This window comes from Acomys minous, assembly GCF_964271855.1.
Source record: "Acomys minous genome assembly, chromosome: 14".
NCBI lineage: Eukaryota > Metazoa > Chordata > Mammalia > Rodentia > Muridae > Acomys > Acomys minous.
This window is the reverse complement of record NC_140496.1, coordinates 55,516,484-55,540,250: the sequence shown is the minus strand read 5'-3', so window position 1 is coordinate 55,540,250 and position 23,767 is coordinate 55,516,484. Positions and strand designations below refer to the sequence as shown.

The 23,767-nt window shown below is 45.0% G+C and overlaps 1 protein-coding gene across 3 annotated transcripts in view; it reads left to right on the top strand.

Moving 5' to 3' along the window:
- The window catches only part of PDE4DIP (phosphodiesterase 4D interacting protein), a 204,117-nt gene that overhangs the window by 19,615 nt on the left and 160,735 nt on the right, over positions 1-23,767 (top strand). Inside the window, exon 1 of one of the 3 annotated variants that reach the window (XM_084756800.1) lies at positions 7,711-8,099. The exons of the other annotated variants lie outside the window; for them this stretch is intronic. Coding sequence (XP_084612926.1) covers positions 8,080-8,099 — 20 coding nt within the window. The 5' untranslated portion in view covers positions 7,711-8,079. Of the gene's footprint in view, positions 1-7,710; positions 8,100-23,767 lie in introns of those variants that run through there. 3 annotated transcript variants of the gene reach the window in all.

The window sequence follows — 23,767 nt, the reverse complement described above, 5'->3', positions numbered from 1 at the left end:
CAGAAATGTACTTACTGACTATAATGCCAGTCGGCCAGATTTTTAAGGCTTATAATCTATGCAAAGCAAGGAGAATTACACAGAGAATTCACACAAGTCTTTCTTCATTGCTCCAAAGCGCCTCTGAGAAATTTACATACCACGTCTATGGCTTGATTGCCCCTCCCCCAACATCAGAGGCACATAAGCAGCGGGTGCTGAAAGGACGGGAGGTGCGTGAGTAAATTGCCACCAGCTGTCTGAAGGCTTGTTCGTAATTTCGTTCGTTGGGGTTTTTGTTACGGCTAACAGACAAGGCTAGCCAACAAAGTGGGTGGTTCTGAATATACATGCGCGCGCGTGTGCACACACACACACACACACACACACACACACACACACACACTGAAGCACAGGGTGAGAAGGAAGTTAGGGAACCTGCTTACTCAATTTCAGAGCTTTGGTCTTATGATAAGGCAGGAAGCTAGTAAATGGAAAATGGAAATTTGGGGTCACTGGCTTAGGCCTAGGGAGCAGTTTGTAGTAGAACTGAAATGAATTTATAAGGAATCCTATGCAAACTCAACAAAGAAAATATCCATGATGCATTAAAATTTTAAACCATTCCAGACAATCACAGATGGTCTTCTTTTGTTCTTGCAGTGGCCTTCAACTGTTTATTGTCATTAAACTTATTTTATAAAATATAAAGACTCTGTAAGTTGCTTGACCGAAACTACAGGGCTGGACTATAGAGACACTCACCCTGGCTCTGTGTGGCATTGCTGTGCTGTCTGTCCTTCCAGGAGTGTGGGCCTCTGTGTGACATTGCTGTGCTGTCTGTCCTTCCAGGAGTGTGGGCCTCTGTGTGACATTGCTGTGCTGTCTGTCCTTCCAGGAGTGTGGGCCTCTGTGTGACATTGCTGTGCTGTCTGTCCTTCCAGGAGTGTGGGCCTCTGTGTGACATTGCTGTGCTGTCTGTCCTTCCAGGAGTGTGGGCCTCTGTGTGGCATTGCTGTGCTGTCTGTCCTTCCTGGAGTGTGGGCCTCTGTGTGGCATTGCTGTGCTGTCTGTCCTTCCAGGAGTGTGGGCCTCTGTGTGACATTGCTGTGCTGTCTGTCCTTCCAGGAGTGTGGGCCTCTGTGGCCACCCGGGAGAGGATGGGGACACTTTTCTTTCTACCGGTAAAAACAAACTTTGTTCAACCATACTTTTTTTTATTTAAAAAAAAATGATTTTAGTTGATGATTGTGCCAATTTCTGGGATAAACTGTATTCTTTTGGTATATATAGGCATTGTGGCACAATTAAAAATAATCTAGCAAATTTTGAATAAAAGCTATGAATTTTTAATTTTAAGTTTGTGATAAATGTTTTTTTAAAAAAAATTATTATGTTTAGTCTTGGTGCCTGCAGAGGGCCTATCTTCATGCATTCAGGTCTGTTGTATGATTTAAGGAATGCGTGTGGCTTTGCACACCAGCTTTCAATCACACACCCAGTGTGTAGCACATGCTCTGCTTTGGTTGGGCTTGTGTTGAACTGAATGGACTCAGGTAGCTAAATTTCTTCTTGTGTTGTGTCAGCTGGTAGGAATAACTTAGTCCCTCCAATATTAGCTACTCCTGAACTGCCACTGCTTCCTTTAAGACAAAAGTCCCTTAAAAAGGCCCCTGTGGTTCTCCTCTTCCTAGGGGACTGTTGGCCACCAGCCCACGAAGGCAGGAGGAGCAGAAGGCGAGGCACAGGGCTTGGAAGGCCTTGAGTACATCAGAGACTGAGCACTCCAGAAACCACTTCAGGGAGCTAGTTCAACTTTACTAAGGGAGAACAAAGACTATATATATAGTCCTTGGGGAGTGGGCGGGGCTTCCAGTGTAGGTGTACATGATTGGTTGGAATTAGGCACTTTAATGATGCTTGATTTGCATGTGGTATGAACAGGAACACAGTACCTAATTATCCTAGAGGCGCAGGGAGGGGTGAGCTAGCAGGGAGCTGTGTCAAAGGCCACATATCAAATGTGGTCAGGGGCATCTGTGTCTAAAGACACTCTCCAGATGAGGTCAGGCAGAGAGCCGGAGGCCCTGCTGGGGAGAGGGAGTCCTGTGCCTAACAGCGAGCTCAGAATGGCTATCCGGACTGGGTGGACTACAACCTTAAACAGTAGGGCCCTTCCGACAGCCTCTCTCTTTTTAATACCCAAGGATGTTTTTCATTTTCTTAACTGCTCCTGGCCTTGAGCTCTGTTGTTCTGGGAGGCAGCTGCCCCTTCACCTGCTGTTCAGCCTTCCATTCCTGCAGAGCCAACCATTTCTCTCCGCATTACTTGGCCACCATGCACATCCACACAGGCCACAGTCAGGTCCTTCTTGGGGCTAAGGAGATGCATATCAGCCTTGAACTGATGAACTCTGCTAGAAGAGCTTTTACCATGTGAAAGTTCATACATATGTCTCCCTCTGTGCACGCAGGTTTCATGTTCACAGATTCAACTAGCTTTGTCAGAATTTTAGGTTAGGGCTAAAACGTTGTGTCTTTGGAGTAGGCACAGACTTTTATGCTGTTATTATTTCTTTCCTAAAATTGTTTGTTATATACATATGGGGCGTTTTCCTGTGTGTGTCTGTGCCTCATGTGCCTGGTGTCGTGGAGACCAAGAGAGGGTGCCAGATATGCCGGTCCTAGAGTTACAGGGCATCATGACTTGCCATGTGGATGCTGGGACTCAAAGCTGATCGTCTGCAGGACAGCCATCACTCCAGCCCTGGTAGGAGACACTCTAGACCCAAAGTATAACACAGATGATATATGTGTACACTGTGTAAACAGTTGGCATACTGTGGTGTTTAGGGACTAACAAAGAAAGCATCTCTTTATTCCTGTACTGTCTTCATCCCTTTTAGTCTATGCTGACGCTGGTCCCTGAAGAGCTGAAAGGGTGCCTTATCAATCAGTTTATAATTCTCTCCACTGGGCAAAAGCCACACCCTCGCTTCTTTCCAAAAATCTTCTTTTTTCACTCAGTTAGTCTGCCTCTACATCTGGTAAGAGGAAAATGGACTCACCAGGTTTTGAGAAAGGTCTTTGTGTGGTGGAAAGGCACACCCTTAAGCTCTCACAGACTGCTTGTTTAAACGGGAGAGCACATGAGGCCCTTCCTTACATATTTTTGGAGGCCTTCCCCATGGCTTTAATAAGCGCATCCTAGATTTTATTTATTTATTTATTTTTTGCCTTGGAACCACTTCGTATTTTGAAAGCTTTCACTGCCTGGAAAGATGAGAAACAGTTTTGTTTCTTAAATCTAACAAGTCTGACTCTTTATACTGTCTCTAAAAGTCTTCAAAAATTGAATAGCTCAAGCCTGGGCATAGCAGCACATGCTTATACATAGGGAATTGGAAGCCATTAAGGGAGACCTATCTTCAAAAACAAAATGAAACAAAAAGTTGCAGATTCTAAAAGCCTGTTAGCGTGAGGTTGGAGAAGATACCTGTTAGCATTTCTGAAATTCTTGCCTAAACGTATAGTTTAGAAGAAAATCTGATATGACGTTAGACATGAATATTCTCCTTATTGTACTTAAGCCACACAGTCCCCCACTTCAGGGTCATGAGTCCCCTTCACACACAGTTGAGCTGGAGGGAAGAATGGGAGGCTTTAAGGGCACTGAAGGGAGAAGGCATCGCTAGGCTCCTGGAAACATCGGCAGATGCACAACCCACTGACCTAGCCGACCTATGAAGAGCCAAGCTGAGCACTATGCACTCAGGAAAAAACAACGCACCTGGTTGAATTGACTGACATCATCAGTTCAGTTTACCCTGCTCTAGTGCAGACACCTTGGAGCAGATTCATTATAAGAACTGTGTGCAATGCTGAGAAAAGCAGCTCACAATGGGAGTGCCATGAAGTATCAGAACAGGCCAGGCTTGGCTCCAGAAACAAGTCCCCAAACCTCAGTGATTTAAAGATTTTTTAAAATTAATTTAGAACATTTTAGAGCTACTTCTCTTGTTACTTTACACATGTGAGCGACACACAGGAGTGCCTTTACACACTTGTATGTGCACTATGTGCACCCCTAGAGGGCAGGAAAGGGTGTTGGATTCCCCAGGACTAGTTACTGACTGTTCTGAAAGTGCCTTTTGGGTGCTAGGAATTGAACTTGGATCCTCTGCTCTTAACCGCAGAGTCAACCCCAATCCCCCAGGAACTTAATTTGTGTGATGTGTTTTTACCTTATTTTGACTTCAGTCAACAGAATGCGTCTGGTCATTATGGTCCCTCGGAGACCTTGGTTGGTGCCGACCTTGGCTCGGCACACATCGCTCTCTCAGTATCAATACAACCACAGAAAACAGCGAAGGTTAACTGTGTCTGACTCTTAGTATGTACATTCTACTTAGAAGTGGTGCCTGCCTCTCATATTTTAAAGGCCAGAGCAAGTGATGTTTCATTTACTAAGTGCCACAGCTAATTTTGAATGGGAGTGAGGAATGGTAAAAGCTAGCCTGCATCTCTGAGGGAAGAAATGGACAAAAACTGTGGGAACACCACATATAGAGACTGACAAGATATATCACTGTCACACAAATACTCGCCCTCGGCTCCTTGCACGCTGTGTATAGACCATGTGGGTTTTTCCTCTAAAGATTTTGGACTCAACCATCTGACTTATGTTTTGGAATATGGTAGAAGGGACAGTGTGGCGGTTCTGAGCAAAGACCTGAGGGGCATCATGAGTGTCCCTCAGCTCTCTTGCTCAGCCACACATGGCCACAAGATGGATGCTCCTCAGGCAGATTCTGTCTGGTCTTCTGTATGGGTCTGTGGAACGATAACCCACGCCCAAGCCACCTACCCTTCACTCACAGTGGGAAAGGAAAGTCTGCTCACATCAGAGCCCTGGGCGTCTGTGCTAGGCTGCACTGTTCTAGCAGGAAGGGACTCACCACAGAGGGATTCCACTCAGACTGGGTAATGCTTCCCAAGTAAGCATATGACATAGGAACTTATTAATTAGTATTATAATAAATGCAAAGGAAAGTGAGATGACATTAGATTATATACAAGTAGTAACAGATACCTAATATTTTTCATAACTAATATTTCTCTATTATATAATAAAATTAATGATAACTCTTACTGATACTGAAGCTACATATGAGATGACAAAATTGGGATCATTTTACCTCTAACAATATAATGATTTAGTTATCTCGGAAAAAAAAAAACCAAACTTTTCTCAGTCTGTTCCTGTTGCTATAACAAAACACCTTGGGCTGTGTTATGTATAAGTAATAGAAATGTGTTTTTCACAGATCCGGAGACTGATTAAGTCTAAAGTAAAGGTGAAAGCAGATCACTGTGTGGTGAAGGCTTGCTCTTTGATGTCAATATGGCTCCTTGTTGCTACATCTTTCCTATGGGACAAAGGCTATATCCTGACACAGGAAGAAAAACAGAAGGACAAAAGCGACCAGGGCACTTCCTTCAAGCTCTTTTTCTAAGAACACCAATCCCATTCCTGAGAGTATAAACGACCTAATTAGCCCCTGAAGCCCTTACTTCTTAGGACCACTCTTTACGTTCCAACATAAGGATTTCAGAGGGGTCCGTACATTCAAACCACGGCACAATGAAAGAATAGAGGCAGAAAAAATTCTCACTAAATATTATTTGGCACTAATATTAGAAATGGCATAGTTAATCAACATAATAATATTATTCAGCAGGCTAGAATACTGCTGAAAGCCATAATAAAACATTGTGTAATCAGTGGCAGACAGAGATGAGCACTGCCTGAAAACACAGACACATGGCAAGTGGAAAGGGGAGAAGTATACGGGTGTAAGGTGCAAATATAGCTATATAAATATGTGCCAAACATGACAAGAAAAAGGGAGACACATAAGCATTTGTGCTACATTTGTGATATTTAGACAAGTATTTTTCTTTAGAAGTCTAAGAAGAAATTAGAAATAGATGAAAGTTTTTAGACTTCAGAAAAGTCTATCCTCACAAATAACACTCGGGTGTGTTTAAGTAAGCCCATGTTTGCACTAAATAATCCATTTATAAAAGATGGGGAAGAGATTCCATAAGCTTTACACATCGATTATCACTAGATATTAAGAATTATATTATCTGCTCCATAGTTTTCTGTAATTTCTGAACAGTCTGAAATAAATATGTTATAAACTTTTTAACAAAAGAGTTATTTCAAAACCGAACAAGCGGGTTTCCAGCCTCGCTTCTGGGAGGGCGCGCTTTACCTAGCTAGCTTCTATCTTTTCTGAAGCATGGCTGACTGCAGACAGTCTCTCTCTCCACAACTCAGCAGCCCATAATTTGATTTCAGACACAACTAAATATAGCATCAACTTTGGTATGAGGGATGGAAACCTGAGCTCCCCGCCCCTCCCCCAAGGCAACAGTGGATTCTTTTCGTGACAGGTGGCTTGTGGCTTTTGCCTAGTGTTGAACTGGACCTTAGTTGTGTCCCATCCTGGTAACATTTTAATTGAACATTAAGGAGGGGGAAAGGGGTCTAATCTCAAGAATAGTATAGTTTTCGCTACCCTGCACCTGGCCCCCCACCTCGGGTTTCCTATTAGCGATTAGAACTAACCCAAGAAACTGAGGCAGTTGACAACTTCCTGCCACCTTACAGCCTTTTTGCAGTTCCACCAGCACTCAGGCATTCCTCCTTCTGAAGAAGCCTTGTTGGTGTATCTTTGGAAATTTGGAGAACACAGACTGGTCTGGGCCACGCCACTGGCCTTATCAGAGCCCAGGCTGAATCGAGCCTTCTTGTTTTTAACTGTGCCATTTGCAAACAAATCTACCTAAATTGACATCGCAGAATACAGGCACTTATAAAGCTTTTTGAAACTAAAAGGTCAGCGGTAAAGCTAACGATAACAGTGATCATGTGACTTAATAAAAAGGTTTATTTCAGAGCTCAAAGAAGCCCTCTAATTACAGCATGTCTGTCTTGTTTAAACTTTGGTACATAAGTAGATGCACAGGGTCGGGGCAGGCCCCTTGTTGGAAGGAAAGGCTTTTCGCTGTGATCTCAGACCAGCCACGGTGGAGAGTCCACGCCCTGGGTGCCGCTCTTAAGTCTCTTAATGCGTTTAAAGCATTGTGGGATGTTCAGGAACCCTCTATCTCCTTGGAGCTTTTGTTTTAGCCTGGTTGCTGTGGGAACTAAAAAGGAAAGAGTCAGAATAGTATACAACCAGGGTTTGATTGAGACGGACAGCTAGTAAGACTGGAAGGTTTGCCTAGGAGGGCTGCATTCTGAGGAAGTTTTTGTTTGTAACTTAATGGTGAAACTAACAGGGCTCATCTCAGAGAATCACTTGGTGCCCTCAGACGTTCTCGTAGGCACACTGGCATTCAGTTGGCTGGAATACTTCTTAGACTCCATCACTGGCTCCAGGGTTACCTGTGGGTGGGTGACGCAGGCTCAAGGGAGGACCGCCTCTCCAAATTGCTCCCCAGCAGCTGGGTGGTTTTTGGTTTTTTCCTAAAGCCGCTTATTGGGATGAGTGAGGGACAGAGGGTATGATGAGGATCACTGAAGGCCACTTCTGCTGGCACTGTTCTTCCTAGCCTGCAAGGGAGGAGGTGGAGGCCTGAGGGGGTGTGTGTTTGCCGCGGCGTGTCACCTGGGCGGGTCCTGGGCTGCCGGGAGCCCCGCCTCTGCTCACTCGCGGTTGACAGCTCAGCTGGTGCGGATCAGCTCGTGCCAGCCAGTCGCGTCTCAGCCTGGGAGAGTGTGCGCCGGCTGCCTGGGCTCGGCGGCAGCAGCAGCGTCCGGCTACCTCCCGAGAACAGTCCCTGCCTTGTATCCGGCGCACCGTTAGCTGAGGGTGCGGCCGCGCGGATCTGCGCTCTCGCTTTCTATCCAAAAAGCTGAGAGCAGTCCTCGTTTCTTCTCCGGGAGCCGGTGCCAAGTGGAGCTGGGGAGGAGGAAGAGACTCAGGCTTTTTGCGCTGGAGACTCCTGGGCAAGGCTTGGTATCTTCCCGGGCTGCGGCCACCCCCGGGTGAGCGGCGCCCTGAGAACGAAGAGAGCGCCTGGATCATGGAGCAGACTTGGGCCAGGTAGGGAGCGGTTTCTCTCTCGCCGCCTGTAGACTTGGGGTCTCTGCCCTTTTCCCTCCCCAGGGCCGCCTCTCACCGCTAGAGGCCTCTGAGCGCTTCCGTTTTCTGTCGGGTCGCCTTTCTAGTTCCCAGCCCACCTCTCCCAACCTCTAGCACGCGCTCTGCTCTCTGGCACGTCACTCGCTCGCGCTCGCTCGGTGACTCTCCTTTCCACCTACTCCTGACGTCAAAACCGCTCCGGGGTAGCCTGGAAGTTTTTCTGTAGTCCTGTGTCTGCCTGTCTTTTCCTGGTTTGAGAGGCTTTTCCCCCAAAAGACTGGAGAGACTCTGGTAGATTTCCCCCAGGGATACCTTTAGTTTCCTGTACTTTTAGCGTGTTCCCACCCTGCCACGTTTTCCACCTCAACCTCACCCTGCCCTAGCCACACGCCAGCCACCCACAGAGGCCAGTAACGCACATGTCCTGTGCCTTGGCTCTGAGCTCACGGTGGGAGTGGGGAGGGAAAGGCTCTGAGCACCCTCCACTGCCCAGGCTGAGGCCAAGGCGCGTCTGGGGTAGGTCAGGCTGTGGAGATGGCGGCGGGATTCTGTTTTCTCCATGCTCTATCCCACCATGTTAAATAGTGTTTTAAAATAGAGCTCCTTCAGTAGAATGACAAAGATTATAAACCTTATATTGAGATAAAGATTTCATTCCCCGGGGGCGGGGGTCTCTGGGTGTGAGAAGACTGTATCCGGGATAGACGCTCTTCATCACTGGAATTCAGCTTTGGGGAATTGGTGTGGCCAAGTGACTGTTCTGATTCTTGAGGCAGCCTACAAACACGGAAAGTAAATTGAGGTTCAACAGTAATTATGCAAAAAATGGGGGTTTTCGGTTGCTTGTTGAAGAAAGCGTGGATTGCACACAGGGTACCTTGATGGAGCAAAAGGTCTTTCTCCGTGCAAAGGGTCAAGGGTCAATCCTACTTTTCTTCTCTTCTGCTACAGAACTGTGCTCTGTTTAGGGATTCGCATGATTTTTTTTTTTAGACAGGGTGGGGTTCAAAGCCATGCTTTGGGGTTGGCCAAGGGATCTGGAGCTCTTAAGTCTGGAGAGGAGAGGGCATGCCAGCACTATTCAAAGATCTGAGGGGATTAGATGAGTTTAGTATCTCCTAAAAGGAGAGAACAACTGATGGGCGCAGCAAGTTCCCGAGAGGCAAGGTATGACAGGAAGCACCAGCTCACCCCTGGGCTACTGAGATTGCTGACCCTGACTGTTTCCAAGCAAAGTCGGGATGAGTGCATGGTGGGCAGGGGGTGGGGGCGGAGAGTGAGTGTGTCAGGGACTGTTGCCGTCTTTCAGTCTTCTTCACACCTTAAAAGAATAGGAATTGTGGAGCTGGGGACATAACTCAGTCAATAAAGATAGCATTTACCTCCCGAGTTCTCTCCCCAGAACCTGTCTCAAAGTGTGTGTGTGTGTGTGTGTGTATGTGAGTGTGTGTGTGTGTGTGTGTGTGTGTGTGTGTGTGTGTGTGTGTGTACAGCATCTGAGGTGTGAACCCTGAAATTTTCTTCTGACATACACATACATGTGCATTCACACACACAAGTATGCACATATACACACATAAATTCACACACACACAGAGAGAGAGAGAGAGAGAGAGAGAGAGAGAGAGAGAGAGAGAGAGAGAAAGTAACTGTGTCCAGATCTCACAAGACACAAACTGTGGTGATCACTCAGATCAACCAGCATCCTCAACTCATGAACTTGGTCCTACTTACGACTCCCAGGTTACAGGTACCCTGAGTTTAGCGCCATAGATTAATTTCACCTAGTTTTAAACTTCATGTAGATAGAAATAGGCATGATGAGCTTGCATCCAGCTTCTTTTTTACACTCTTGCTCCTTGGGGACTCTTCAACATTTTTTCGAGCGGTTGTAGTTGATCTAGTCTTACTTCTGACTAAGAGTCTATTGTGTGGTAATATGTCTGTTGATTTGGGCAATATCAACCGGCTTGTGGCTGCTGAGATGGTCTTGCACAAACATTTTGCATATGCCACCTGTGCATGCATGTGCGTGTTTCTACTGGGTAAAGAGGTAGAAGTGGGATCATCAGGAAACAGGAAATCCATGTTCAGCTTTAAGAATACCACCAGGCTGTCTCATAGCTGGCTATAAGTGAGGCTTCTAAACAAGCCGTGCAGAGGGGGCGTGGCAAGATGTGCTTCACATCACTGGTCATCAGGGAAAGGCACAGTAGAACCGAGCGCCACGTTGCTACCACATACATATCAGAATGGCTGACAGTAAGTCGTTAGAAAATTCCGATTGTTGGCAAAATGCACAGTCACACTGTTATAAGCCTAAACCCGTGCTATGAAATGCATTTACAATGCAACCAAATATATTTTTAAAACTTCATGTGGCTATACTTAACCTTACCATAGGTTTTTATACTCAGATGTTCTCTTCGTTATTTCTTTAGAAAGGCAATGCTGATTGTGACTCGATTTATTTTCCCAGCCAATGGGCCATAGTTGGAAAGAACTATGGAGTTGCAGATGTTGGCTGGTGATGCAGATCCATAGCTCACAAGTCAGATCAGTGTATGAGCATCTATTGAGAAAAAGACGCCCAAGCAGCCACGTGCTATGCTAGGTGCTAAACACAGAGCAATGGATGGGACTGGCTCTGCCTTTGGGGGCTTCATAATTTTTGTTTGTTTGTTTGTTTATCATAGATTCCTACTATGTGATCAAGGCTGGCCGTGAACTTATGGTGGCCCTGTCCCACCTCCTCCCCCATCATTTATAATTTTAATAAAGTGAAGGGAAGGCAGATATGCATTGGCTATGGTCACAGTTAGCTCCAGCTGCCAACTTGACACAAACCTAGAGTCACCTGGGAAGAAGGAGCCTCCACTAAAAATTTATCTTGATCAGACTGGCCTGTGACCACATCTGGGAGGCAGTTTTTTCATTGTTAATCTCTGTGGGAAGGCCCAGCCCACCACTGGCAGTGCCATCCCTAGGCAGATGTTCCTGGGCTACATGAGAAAGCCAACTGAAGCTCTGAGTGGTGGCACATGCCTGGAGTCCCAGCACTCGGGGAGGTAGAGGCAAGCAGATCTCTGTGAGTTCAAGGCCAGCCTGGTCTACAAAGTGAGTTCAGGACAGCCAAGGCTACATAGAGAAACCATGTCTTGAAATTAAAAAAGAAAGAAAGGAAGGAAGGAAGGAAGGAAGGAAGGAAGGAAGAAAGAAAGAGAAATGAAGAAAGGCAACTGAGCAAATCAGAGGGAGCAAACCAATTGACTGTGCGTCTCCATTGTATTTTGCTTTAAGATCCTGCCGTGGCTTCTCTCAATGATACTTTACCTGTAAAGTAAACTAAGCCCTGCTCTCCCCATGTTGCCTTTGGTTATGGTGTTTTTCATGGAGACAGAAGCAAACCAGGACAGTCGCTGTGGGAGTTCCCTGGAAGAGCACAGCCTCATGGATGCTGAGAGGGAGAGCCGTGATGGCTAACACTTACTAAGCTTCCCATGGGTGCTGGTTCTTTGCATCTGTGATTTCTCTTAATCATAACTTATGTCATGGACAGCTTCTAGAACAAGGGAAGTGCACTTAAGAGAGACTGACTCATTAGTCCAGCGTGACACACACAACTAAGGAAGAAATGAAGCTGCACATGATCTGGCTCCCAAGCCTGAGTGTTGTTGTTGTTGTTGTTGTTGTTTGTTTGTTTGTTTGTTTCTATTGCTTTATTTGAGTTGTCTTGTCTTGCAGGTGAGTTGGTTTTGAAAAGGAGTAGTTATGCTGGCTTCTTTGAAATGTATAGATATGTTTAAGTCTGTGATTCTAGCTCCAGATTTCAGTCCGGAAAGTCCTGGAAGGTACCCTGCCCAAAAGGTGTTTCACACGACCCCCGCACTCTTCTGTTTTGTGTTTTGAAATGTGTTTCATGAAGCCTAGCTGGCCCCCAATGTCTTATCCTCTTGCCTTCACCTCCAAAGTGCTAGGAGTACAGGTGTGTGCTGCCAAACCCAGTGCCAGGAGTGCAGGTGTGTGCCGCCAAACCCAGTGCCAGGAGTGCAGGTGTGTGCTGCCAAACCCAATGCCAGGAGTGCAGGTGTGTGCCGCCAAACCCAGTGCCAGGAGTGCAGGTGTGTGCCGTCAAACCCAATGCTAGGAGTGCAGGTGTGTGCCGTCAAACCCAATGCCAGGAGTGCAGGTGTGTGCTGTCAAACCCAATGCCAGGAGTGCAGGTGTGTGCTGTCAAACCCAGTGCCAGGAGTGCAGGTGTGTGCCACCAAACCCAGTGCCAGGAGTGCAGGTGTGTGCCACCAAACCCAGCTTCCTCGTGCTGTTTATCTTGCTCAATCTATCCACAAAGGATCAGGGTGTAAGGAATTTAAGTTCTCAGTTGGACCCACACTTATAGCCGAGCATCGCCTGCCACTCTGCAGCCCACGCACACCACCTCTCCTACCATGGCTTTCTACCTGACAATTGCCAGCCTCTTTGTACAAACACATATGGAGAACATGGTCAGTTCTCCAATAGCAAACTTCCCATGCACTTGCCGTCCGACACACTGGTTTGCTCTCTGGTCAGACTGATGTGACTGGACAGTTAAGAGCTGCTGAAGGAGCAGTTCATGGGAGATTATGGGGAATTAGATTGTGAGGTTAAGTTCCCTCATGTGCTGCATCTAACGGCAGAAAGGCTGTTGTTCTGAATATTTAGTGTCCTCTTATGTGGACCGGAAACTCACCACTTTAGAGATTGTGGGCGTTTGACCCAGAGGCCTTTCTGTATTAGTTTCCTGTTTCCCAATGTGCAGCACTGAGGGTCAAAAGTCTAAAAATCAGCCTTTGAAAGTAAATTCAAGGTGTCATCAGGTCTGCGTCCCTCCTGGAGCTCTACGGCAGCAACCCTTCCTTGCCTTTTCCAGCACTTGGAGACCCTCAGCATCCCTGGCCCAGAGCACTGACCCAGCATCACTGTAGTTGCTGTTTCCACCACCACATCTCTTTCTGTCATTCAAACGCCCCTGTGTCCATCTTACAGGGACCCTTGTGACTACTCTGGGGCAAGCCAAACACAGCAAGTTCATCCCTTCTCTCACAGTCATGTCCCTGAAGCCCCTACTGCTGTGTAAAGTGGCACAGTCTCAAGCTCTGGTGATTAGGAGGAATGTCACTGTTCAGTCTGCACACTGGTGAATCCTGAAAAATCCATTAATAATCCTCTTCCCTTTTCGGGTGGAAATGTTCTTGCTTGTGGCATATGGGAACTCTGAGTAAGCGGGGCACGTCATATGTGACTCTTACACAAGTTGCCTGAACAAACCGCTAAAAGAAAGAAAATCTTCCCCAGTCAAGCGCAGCCTTTAAGACGGAAGCATAGGAAAGAAAAGCATATTTGTCTGTTGTTGTTTCACTTACCCTGAGATTATATTTAATAAAATGCAAGCATTACTGTTATCTACTTTCTAAGGCTCTGAAAATCTGGAGAAGGGAAGTAACATGCAAGAAAATCAATGGTCCCATTTCAGGATTTGATTTTACTTCTTCTTTGCCACATAGTCAAAAGCAAAACTTAAAGTAAGATGAGATGTTCATCAGATCCCATTGCAATTATTTGCAATTTGCAATTATTCTATTATTTGCCAACTCTCAGCCTGTTTGGATTCATGTGAGCTACTAGAGAGCCCTGCTGACAAATGAATAGTCAGAGCCGGAGATGGCACTTTGCCCCATTTCACAGATGTAGCTGCTGAGGCCAAGGAGGTTATGTGATTTTTCTACTGTTCAAAAATTAGCATGCATGGCACTTAAGTGATGCCACTGTCTTATTTGACTGGTCCTTTTGCGTGTAGCATTTTGTATTAGGAAAACACTTGCTTTCTTAACTCCATTACTGAGATGTCTTTAGACAGTGGATTCCTGTTGAATATTCATCAGCGCTAGGAATTAATTTTCTGTGTTTTGAGAAGGGAAAATCTCTGCCTTGGCAACTGTGTTCTATACTTGGCTGTGGCTTGGGGGCTTTGTCTCAGTCACTGCTCTCACCTTTTATTCTCACAAACCAAGTCAGTATAGGGTGCTCACCCACTTCTTTCAGCTGCTAAGGCTGAGTACAGAAGACTAGGAAGGTTGGTCTTGCTCTGTCTGCAGGAGGGGGCTGCATTTTACCTCAGCATCCTCTCCATGCCGATAGCTCACCATGGTTGTGGTACCATTCAATGGACGTCTTACGACACCACCTACATGAAAATCCGTCTGTCTTATAAATAACATTCCCATCTCTGCTCGGGACATTTCACAAGTTGTCTTGGGCAAAAATTCAAGTAACATTTAAAGTTAGAATAAAAGTCCAAAATAAAAAGAGATGTCATGATGACCCGAGGTGGCTCCATCCAATCCTATTTTAAAGCACTCAGGCGCATGGGGCCATGTTTTCCATCTGCCTCCTAGCATCCTCTGAGTTCCCTGATCAGCAAGACAAACGTTTTTTTTTCCTGAGCCTTCATAGCCAAATCAGTTTTGTTCATAGACTATTTATAATGAACTTTACAATAATAACCACAGTGCATCTTCGTAGCACTCCAGTAGTCTGATACCTTTCTGTTAACCCGTCTCATCATCTGCTCCTCTTCTGTTTGTTACCCTATGAGTTGTGTTCACCATGTGGAAGAACACATCTTGTAGGATTGCCTGGTCACTTCCCACTCTAAATGTAGAGTGCTTGTTCTGTTTCTTTCAGCTACCCAGGCTGGGAGTGGAAGACTTGGAAAGCTGCTTTTGCCCTGGGAGCGGGAGTTGGCTACATTTCATCCTTGCAGTTTTCCACTTTCTACTACTATAAATATTCAGTAAATATCTGCATGCTGAAAGCATCTTCTCCCATAGGATTTTTTTTAAAAAACAATTGATGTTCAGAAGCAGCATAGCAAGATTAAACATTTCCAGTTTTTGAAAATACACTGGCTATTACTGTGAGTTGTGTTTGCACATATCAGAGGGATATGTTATAGCTTAAATGTCTTCTCAGGACATGAAGCCCCATGTGGCAGAGACAGATAGACAGACAGACAGAGTCAGACAGAGAGACAGAGACACACAGAGAGAAACAGAGAAGACAGACAGAGACAGAGAGACAGACAGACACACGCGTGCACGCACACACACACACACACACACACACAGAGAGAGAGAGAGAGAGAGAGAGAGAGAGAGAGAGAGAGAGAGAGAGAGAGAGAGAGAGAGAGAGAACGCAAACTGAGGTGCATCAAAATAAAGTGGGACATCTCTAGGTAAATGAGTGGCAGCGTTCCTACTTGTCCTCTTCTTTGGGGAAATGCTTTATTGTGGCTCTTAATCTCTAGCAGTATTGTGTACTAAAATGGTTTTCAACATAGCATGTGGTTATGAGAAAAGAGAAGCAGATTTGGGTTACAGCAAAATTATACATAGTGCATGTTAGGTTGCCTATGCAAGGAAAAAGAAAATGTTATATTTGCTGGTGGACGTCGGTGCACCATCCTTTACCTACTGCTTTTCAGCTAGGTCATCGTACGTTTTATAGCAGAAAGAAACGTGCATTTGTGTGCACTGAGTTACAACATGTAAAACTTAACCTGAGTTTGTTTCAAAGGAGCCTTCTGTGCTTTGCTTGCACATTTCCAAGTTATTGGCCTCATGGGAACAACCTTGCCAGCAGCCCTAGAGAGCTGGTTATACAATGATTGCCACTTCATATACCCTGATCTAAAATTACTATGTGTGGGCCTTTATATGCCGGGTGTTCCCACCCACACACCTAGCCTTGCCTTTGCTGGGGTAACTGTTTATCCTCCTGTGGTTAGCTTCGTCACTGCCTTCTTTGGGAATTATTTTTGGAAGTAAGTTCTTGGTGTTTTCTGCAGCCAGTTCTGCCTGTTCTGTGATACTTTGGACACTTTGTTGGTTTATTTGGTATTTTCCATGATCTAATCTGTTTGGACAATGGACTAGTTATTTGTGCCTAAGTCTTCAGTAGATCTTCAATTAAGAATTCACCAGATAACATTTTCTGAAAAGGCCGATGCATCTGTTAGGTATTGTCTCATTATAAATGGGCACAGCAGGTGAGCAAAGCCTGGCACCATTGTACGTTCAAGTTGGATGTGACTGTTAAAGATGTGTGTGCGTTTGTGCTATGATGTGCACTTCTTTAGTGTTCTATATGTGGCAGTGAAGGATGAGGATACTGTAACGTGGCTCAATGCAGGCCTTTGCTTTAGGGTTCTCCCATCACGGTTCTTTCACTGGATTTTCCTGAGTATCCTGCAAATACTGGCACCCCCTGTGCCTCATCCCTATTCCTGATGATGTCCCTGACACCCATAAGGCCCACATCCCCCTCATGGCTGACTTCAGTTCCTTGGCTCCCCCATATCACGCAGGATGTCTGCTCTTTACTCCCCGCTCTGTGGATCCTACACTGAGAACAAACCGAAAGTCATGTTCTCGGCACTATTCCAGAAGCTCTAGTACCTTAACAATCCATAAGCTTTGGTAAGTTTTGTAATCCCTTAGAATGCTATAAGCTTTGTCTTAGTACTTTATCGAGCCAGGTGGAGATGGCAGACTCCATATTTATTCTTTGTAATTTCAGTATAACCTATAATTTTCCTTAAACATCCCCTTTCTCTTCCCACTTGCTTCCTCCCCTTCCCCACTCTCCTGTGAAACAGCATTCTTTACAGCATTATTTTTTTTAAAGCTTTTATTTCCTGTCTATGGGGGTTCCGTCTGCATGAATGACTGTGTACCACACATGTGCCTAGTATTTGTGGAGACCAGAAGAGGGTGTCTGATCCCCTGGAACTGGAGTTACAGATGATTGGGGAGTATTGGGAAAGGAATTGGGGTCCTCTGAAGGAACAGCAAGTATTCTTGATCGCTGAGCCACCTCTCTAACTCCCCTTACAGCCCTTTATTTTAGTAGCATGGAAATAAAAGCCAGGCTTGTGGACGAGGGTGGCTTAGAGGTAGCAGAGGCATTTGCTGCTCAGCCTGATGGCCCGAGCTCTATTTTTGGAACTTATGGTGACAGGAGGGAGCCAACTCCTACAGGTTGTTTGCCATTCTCCACATGTGTGCCATGGTGTACACACACACACACACACACACACGTGTTCTCTCTCACACACACGTGCTCACACACAAATATAAAAGTAAAAGCAACATAGAGATCATCTGCTCAGTGTGACTTATAGGATTCACATAAGCAAAGCTGAAGAAAAATTAAAAGCAGTTTTAATGTGTTACATACATAGTGACATTTAAACATTACTTTTGTTTTTCTTTAATTTTTTTTTGCAATTTCCATAAGGATCATGTAGCTCCTTCAAAATCACTAAAGACAGACAAAGAAATTAAACAATGAAATCAAAAAGTGAGTAGAAATGGAATAAAAAAAGGAATCTCTTGACACCCAGTGTAGCACTGCCTGTAGATTGAGCCAATCGCCTCACCATAGCCCAAGCCCTGAGAATATTAGCCACTAATGGAAGCAGAGGACCAGAGAATGCACCAGCAGGACCCAAAGTGGGAATCAGAGGATAGGTTCTGGAAGTGTCCAGAGAGACCATCCCTGGTGAACCGCCTGAAGCAAAAGCAGGTGATTTTTATGCATCTTTTCAAAGATGTATGGATGTCTCACCTGTGTCCTTGCTGATTCAAGGAGGCAGAGGGAACTTATATATTTGAGTGTCTAATGACCTTATGAGATGAACTGAGGGAAATAATCATCTGAACTGCCTTTACCTTAGACAGTATTAGATGCTTTCTCTGAACTGCAACAGGTGGCGGCATGAAAAAGTAGTTTCCTTTAGGGAGAAGGCTTGATAAGATAGATAGAGGTGGACATAGGTGTGACGGGAGGGGGGTGAGAAAGAGAGAGAGAGAGAGGGAGGGAGGGAGAGAGGCAGAGACAGAGATACAGAGAGACAAAGGGGGGAGACAGAGAGAGAGTGTGTTGAGAGAGACAGAAAGAGAGAGAGAGAGAATGACAGGCAGGCAGACAGAGAGCTCCTGAACCCTAGAGGCTTTATTGCAGGCATGCAGTCATGCTGGCTGTAAGTGATGCTTGTAGTTCATTGTAGCTGTTGAAGAGGAGCACTCGGGAGACCACCTCCTGGGGATGCATGTGGTCATGGGCACTTTCATGGAGGCACTGTATGAAACTGCAGCCTGTGCTGGGCAGGAGTGCATGGTTCTCAGTCAGTGCAAGTCAGACCGTGCTTAGCATGTTGGGGCGCTCCCAGTAATGTGCTGCATGTTCTGAGCGGCTTTGCCAGCTCAGCACCCTCACTTGCAAGAGATTATAATGATGGGTCCTGTGATGAGAAAAATGACTGCCTCGCTATGTTTACTTTACAAATCACCCTGCGTTCTGCATCTGTGACTTCTACCCTATTTGCATTTGAATGTGCCTTCTTGTGATTCTGTGCCAAATTGTGGGGTAGGGTTATTTGGCAACACGTGAAGCATATACTTGCTCTGTCGCTTGGCAACAGGAGAAGGGATGCGGTCTCAGATGATGTTCTGCGTGCCTCTTAGTTCCTTCTCTTTGGCTGTTGGGCACGAGGCCCAGTGTTATCATCCAGGAGCGTGAAGGGAAATTTGGTCAGAGATGCTTTTCAGGATAAGACATGTGTAAGTCATGCTCAACGCTTCTCTTTCAGGATTTTAAGTTATTTGTAACATATCATCTGTTAGACCAGTATTCCCACATGCGAGCGCAGGCTGTCTTATCTATGATAGATAAGTTGTTATTCCAAGAAACAAATTTATTTTGAGTCTTCTTTGCATCTTCTTGGCACAGTAGGTAGCTCACCTTGCTTTGTCTTAGTTTCATGGGATTAAGATCACTGGACTTAAGACAAACACAAAGGAAGCATTTGTATGTGCATATAAATAGGGCATATATGGACAGGAAAAAGGTCTGGAGGAGATGGAGAGATTGCTCAGCAGTTAAGAGAACTTCCTGTTCTTCCAGAGGACCCAAGTTCAGATTGCATTACCTATGTCGGGTGACTCACAGTTAGGTGTAATTCTAGATCTAGGGAATCTAATGCCCTCTTCTGGCCTCCACAGGCACCTACACTCACGTGCACAAACCCACACACACATACACAGGTATGCACAAAGTTGAAAATGAAGTAAATCTATTTTTATGTTAGGTTTTTTTTTTTAAGGTATGGAGTCACACCAGTTCACTTTTCAAGTTCATCTCCAGTGTGATGTTGCTGAAAGCATCATTATTTTCCAAGCCTCTTCCTCGCCTGTGGAATCAGAGTGAGGCTGTCTGTTTTACAGGATATGGTTGAATAGTGCCTGAAAAGCATAAGGCATTCCATAAACGGTGACGGCAGCATTAGTGATGGGTGTGGTGCTTCTCCATATTAATTATCATGGTCATTAAGCAGCACTTCAGTGTGAGAAAATATTTTGCTTTGTAAAGTTACTTAACTTTAAAACTATTACATGTATTATATCTTTATTGCCAAGTCAACGCTATCTGTGAAATCCTGTCACCTCAAGTATGTTAAAAAACAAACAAACAAACAAACTAGACCACAGATATTTTTCCTTCAAACCATTTTGTATTTGAGAGGACTGAATGTGGTTATAAATACAAATATAAAATCTGACCTTTAGGAAAATTCTTCCATTTGAGTCAGACAGAATCTAGCAAGACAAATCAAAGGAGCGTCCCCCTTTTTTAGATTTATTTATTTTACCTTATGTTTATAAATGTTTTGCCTGCATGACTAGTACCCATGGGGGTCAGCAGGGGGCTTCGGACCCTCTGCAAATGGAGTTACAGATAGCTGTGAGTCTCCGTGTGGGTCCTGGGAACTGAGCCTGGATCCTCTGGAAGAGCAACAACTGCTCTTAACCATAGGCTATCTCTCTTTCCACTCAAAGGAGGCACGAGCCTTCTTAACAACATGGAAATTAGGGCAAAAGATACATTTGGTTTGATGCTTAGTACTGTGGAGACCTTAGTAACCAGCAAACATCAGCAAACTTTCTATTATACTACAAGCCTTTGTCTAAAGACCACACTGAGCTATTTCACCTTTGATGTATGTCATTAATCAGTAAGAACAGTGGAATTTAAGACATATTTTCCAAGCTGAATGTGGTGGCACACGCCTTTAATCCCAGCACTCAGGAGGGAAAGGCAGGAGGATCTCTATGAGTCTGAGGCCAGCCTGGTTTATAGAGTGAGCTCCAGAACAATCAGAAATAAATACAGAGATCCTGTCTCAAAGTAAACTAACCCCATCCCCAAAAAATCCTAAACAGCAACCACAATCCACATTTCTCTCTCTCTCTCTCTCTCTCTCTCTCTCTCTCTCTCTCTCTCTCTCTCTATTTTTTTTTTTTTGATAAAGAGAATCTTTTGATAAAATAGAGACAACATTCACTTTCAGGTTGGTTTGAATAAGAATGACACCCGTAGGCTGATAAATTTGAATGCTTGGTCACTAGGGAGTGGCACAATTTGAGAAGGATTAGGAGTGGGCATGGCCTTCTTGGGAGTAGGCGTGCCTTGTTGGAAGAAGTGTGTCACTTGTGGTGGGTGCTGAGGTTTCAAATGATCTTTCCAGGCAGGCCAAGTCTCTCTTCTTCTCTTCCTGCTGCCTGTAGATCCATATGTAGAACTCTCAGCTACTTTCCAGCACCATGTCTGCCTGCATGCTGCATGCTTTCCCCCATGACAACAGTGGACTAAACCTCTGCCCTGTGAGCCAGCCCCAATTAAATGCTTCCTTTATAAGATTTTCCGTGGCCATGGTGTCTCCTCACAGTAATAGAACATTGACTAAGACATGTACATTTTTTAAAGCAGTACTCCCAGCCCCAAGGCCTCTAGCCTTTCTCTAAGCCATGTTTCCTAGTTTATATTTATAGGCATCTTTACAGTAGTACAAATATGCTGTTCCTTTCTTACTTAAAAAAAAAAGTAATTTGAAAAGCCGGGCAGTGGTGTCACACACACGGGAGGCAGAGGCAGGAAGATCTCTGTGATTTTGATGCTACTTTGATCTACAGAGCAAATTCCAGATGAGCTAAGGCTACACAGAGAAACCGTGTCTTTTGAAAAAGCTAAAAAAAAAATAATTTGAAAAACTATTTTTCAAAGTTTATGTTGGTTAGTTTTACAGTGGCAAATGCCACTATTAAAAAAAAATCTGAGAGGCAAAGGCACGCAGATCTCTGTGAGTTCAAGGCCAGCCTGGTCTCCAAAGTAACAGGACAGCCAGGGCTGTTAAAAAGAGAAACCCTGTCTCAAAAAAACAAACAAACAAAAAACCCTGAGATGAATCAACTTCAAAGCAAGAAAGATTTATTATGACTTATAGTTTCAGGAACCCTTAACAAGGTTAACTGTGTTCTTTCTGTGGACAACTATAAAAATTTCAAATCTTCCTGAGTCGGTTTTTAGTCCCATTTCACATTGTAAACCTCGGTAAAATCAGCCCGCCATACCTGCCCCACAGAACAAATGCTGCGCTGCCTCAAAATTTACCCACCAAGTAAACGCAGCTTTTAAACTCAGCCTCTCACGGAGTCTCAGGGAATTGATAAAATGTAGGCATGTTACTTGAGAGGACATATGGGGTGGTCTCTTACTCCTAATAAAGTCTTTATTTCTGCCTGAAGCCCCATCAGCACTTGCTTACCACGTCCCATTGCCATTATGATCTGAGCTCTCATGAGAATTGCTCCAAGGCTTCTTGACCTACATCATCAGACATTGCGCATCGATGGTCCTAGTCCCCGTATCAGCTGTCTGTGTTAGTCACTTTGCATTGTTGTGACAACATACCTGCTAAACAGCCTGTGAAAGGGGAGGGACTGTTTTGGCTCCAGGCTCAGTAATTTTAATCTGTGGTTGTTTGGAGGCTTTAAGCCTGTGGTGACGGAAAGAGTATACATGGGAGAGAAAAGTTGTTTTCTGTGTGGTGCTTGCAGAGCAAAGAGAGAAAGGAAGCTGAGGTCATTTTTGGTTTTTGTTTTTTTTTTCCCCCAGCATAAATTTTTTTATTGGTTATTTCACATCAGGTATCTTGATCACACCCACTTTCTAGTCCTCCCAGGTTTGGCCTCTCCCCCCCTTTCCCCAGCCCCCCCCCCCCCGCAAAGGAGGAAGAGGAGGAGGTGGAAGAGAAAGAGGAGAAAAAAGGAGAAAAGGAGGAGAAGGAGGAAGAGGAGGAGGAGGAGGAGGAGGAGGAGGAGGAGGAGGAGAAGAAGAAGAAGAAGAAGAAGAAGAAGAAGAAGAAGATGATGATGATGATGAAGAAGAAGAAGAGTTTAACTCATATTGCCCATATACCCACTAGAACATGTTTGAACTCCCATTGGCCAGCCCCTTAAAGAAAACGGAGTCCTTCTCCACCCCACCCCACCTCCACCACACTGCATGAAATATAACTACTCTTCCACCAGGCCCCACCTCCCTCCCAAGATTTCACCACCTCCCAGTAGTGCCACATGCTGGTGACCAAGGCTAAGTTAGCATATTGACTTTTCTCAAGCCTTTGAGATCAAACCATAATAATGCTTGAAGCGGTCAGGTAAAGATGTGGTACGTGAGAAGAGAGACTCAGAGGTGTTTTCTGCCTTTGGTTTCCATTGCTGCTCCCATCCGAGAGTCACGACTTTGGAAGAAAGTCTTGAGGAGAAGAAACAGTAACACAGAGCGGGAAACGAGCCCTAGAGAGCCATTTATGACTAGGTTGGGGGACAAAAACCACTGAACACACCCTTCATCTTCCTGTCTTTACCTTTTTCGTGTCACCCTGTGCGCATATAGCTGTTCTTTAAGGCGTAGATTCAACAATGTTCTCTGCTTTCTATGGGTTTCTTAGCTCTCCCTCTCTGTGAGGGTTATATTACCGCCCCGTCTCATCGCACTGAAGGAATTTCTCTCCTGAAAGCCCTTTAAATACGTCACTCTCACAATTCTCTCTCTGAACCATGTGCCTTACTCTCAGGATCTATTATGCGATGACAAGATGCAGAGTTTCTATTTTATCTCCAGTGCTTTGCGTGACTTCTCTATAAATGCTTATAAATCTGGAAACTCTCAGGTTAGAGCCGAGGAGACAGGAATGCTGGTACCTAACATGCTCGCTGTGCAGGCGGGAGGACCACAGGTTGATCTCCAACACCGAGTGTGCTGGCATGGCATGCACCTGCAATTCCAGCTGGAGAGGCCGGGACAGGAGGATTCCTGGGACTTGCTAGCCAGGAAGTTTAGTTAAACAAACCAGCATGCTCCAGTTTCAGTGAGAGACCCTGCCCCCTCTCCCCTTCGAAAATGAAAAGAAATATAGGAAAACATCTGATATGGAATTCTGCCCTCCATATGCAGGCACACATATGTGCACAAGCCATTTTGACCTGAACATATACACTAACGCACACACACACACACACACAATTCCTGGTTTTGTTTTTGTGTTTTTAAATAAGCCATAGTGGTCAAGTCCTAGGTTTCTGCTGTACATTCTACTCAAACTTATTACTTTTCTGCTTTAGAATTTGTTTACAGCACACACACACACACATACACACACACACACAAAGTCTTGAAAGATAGAA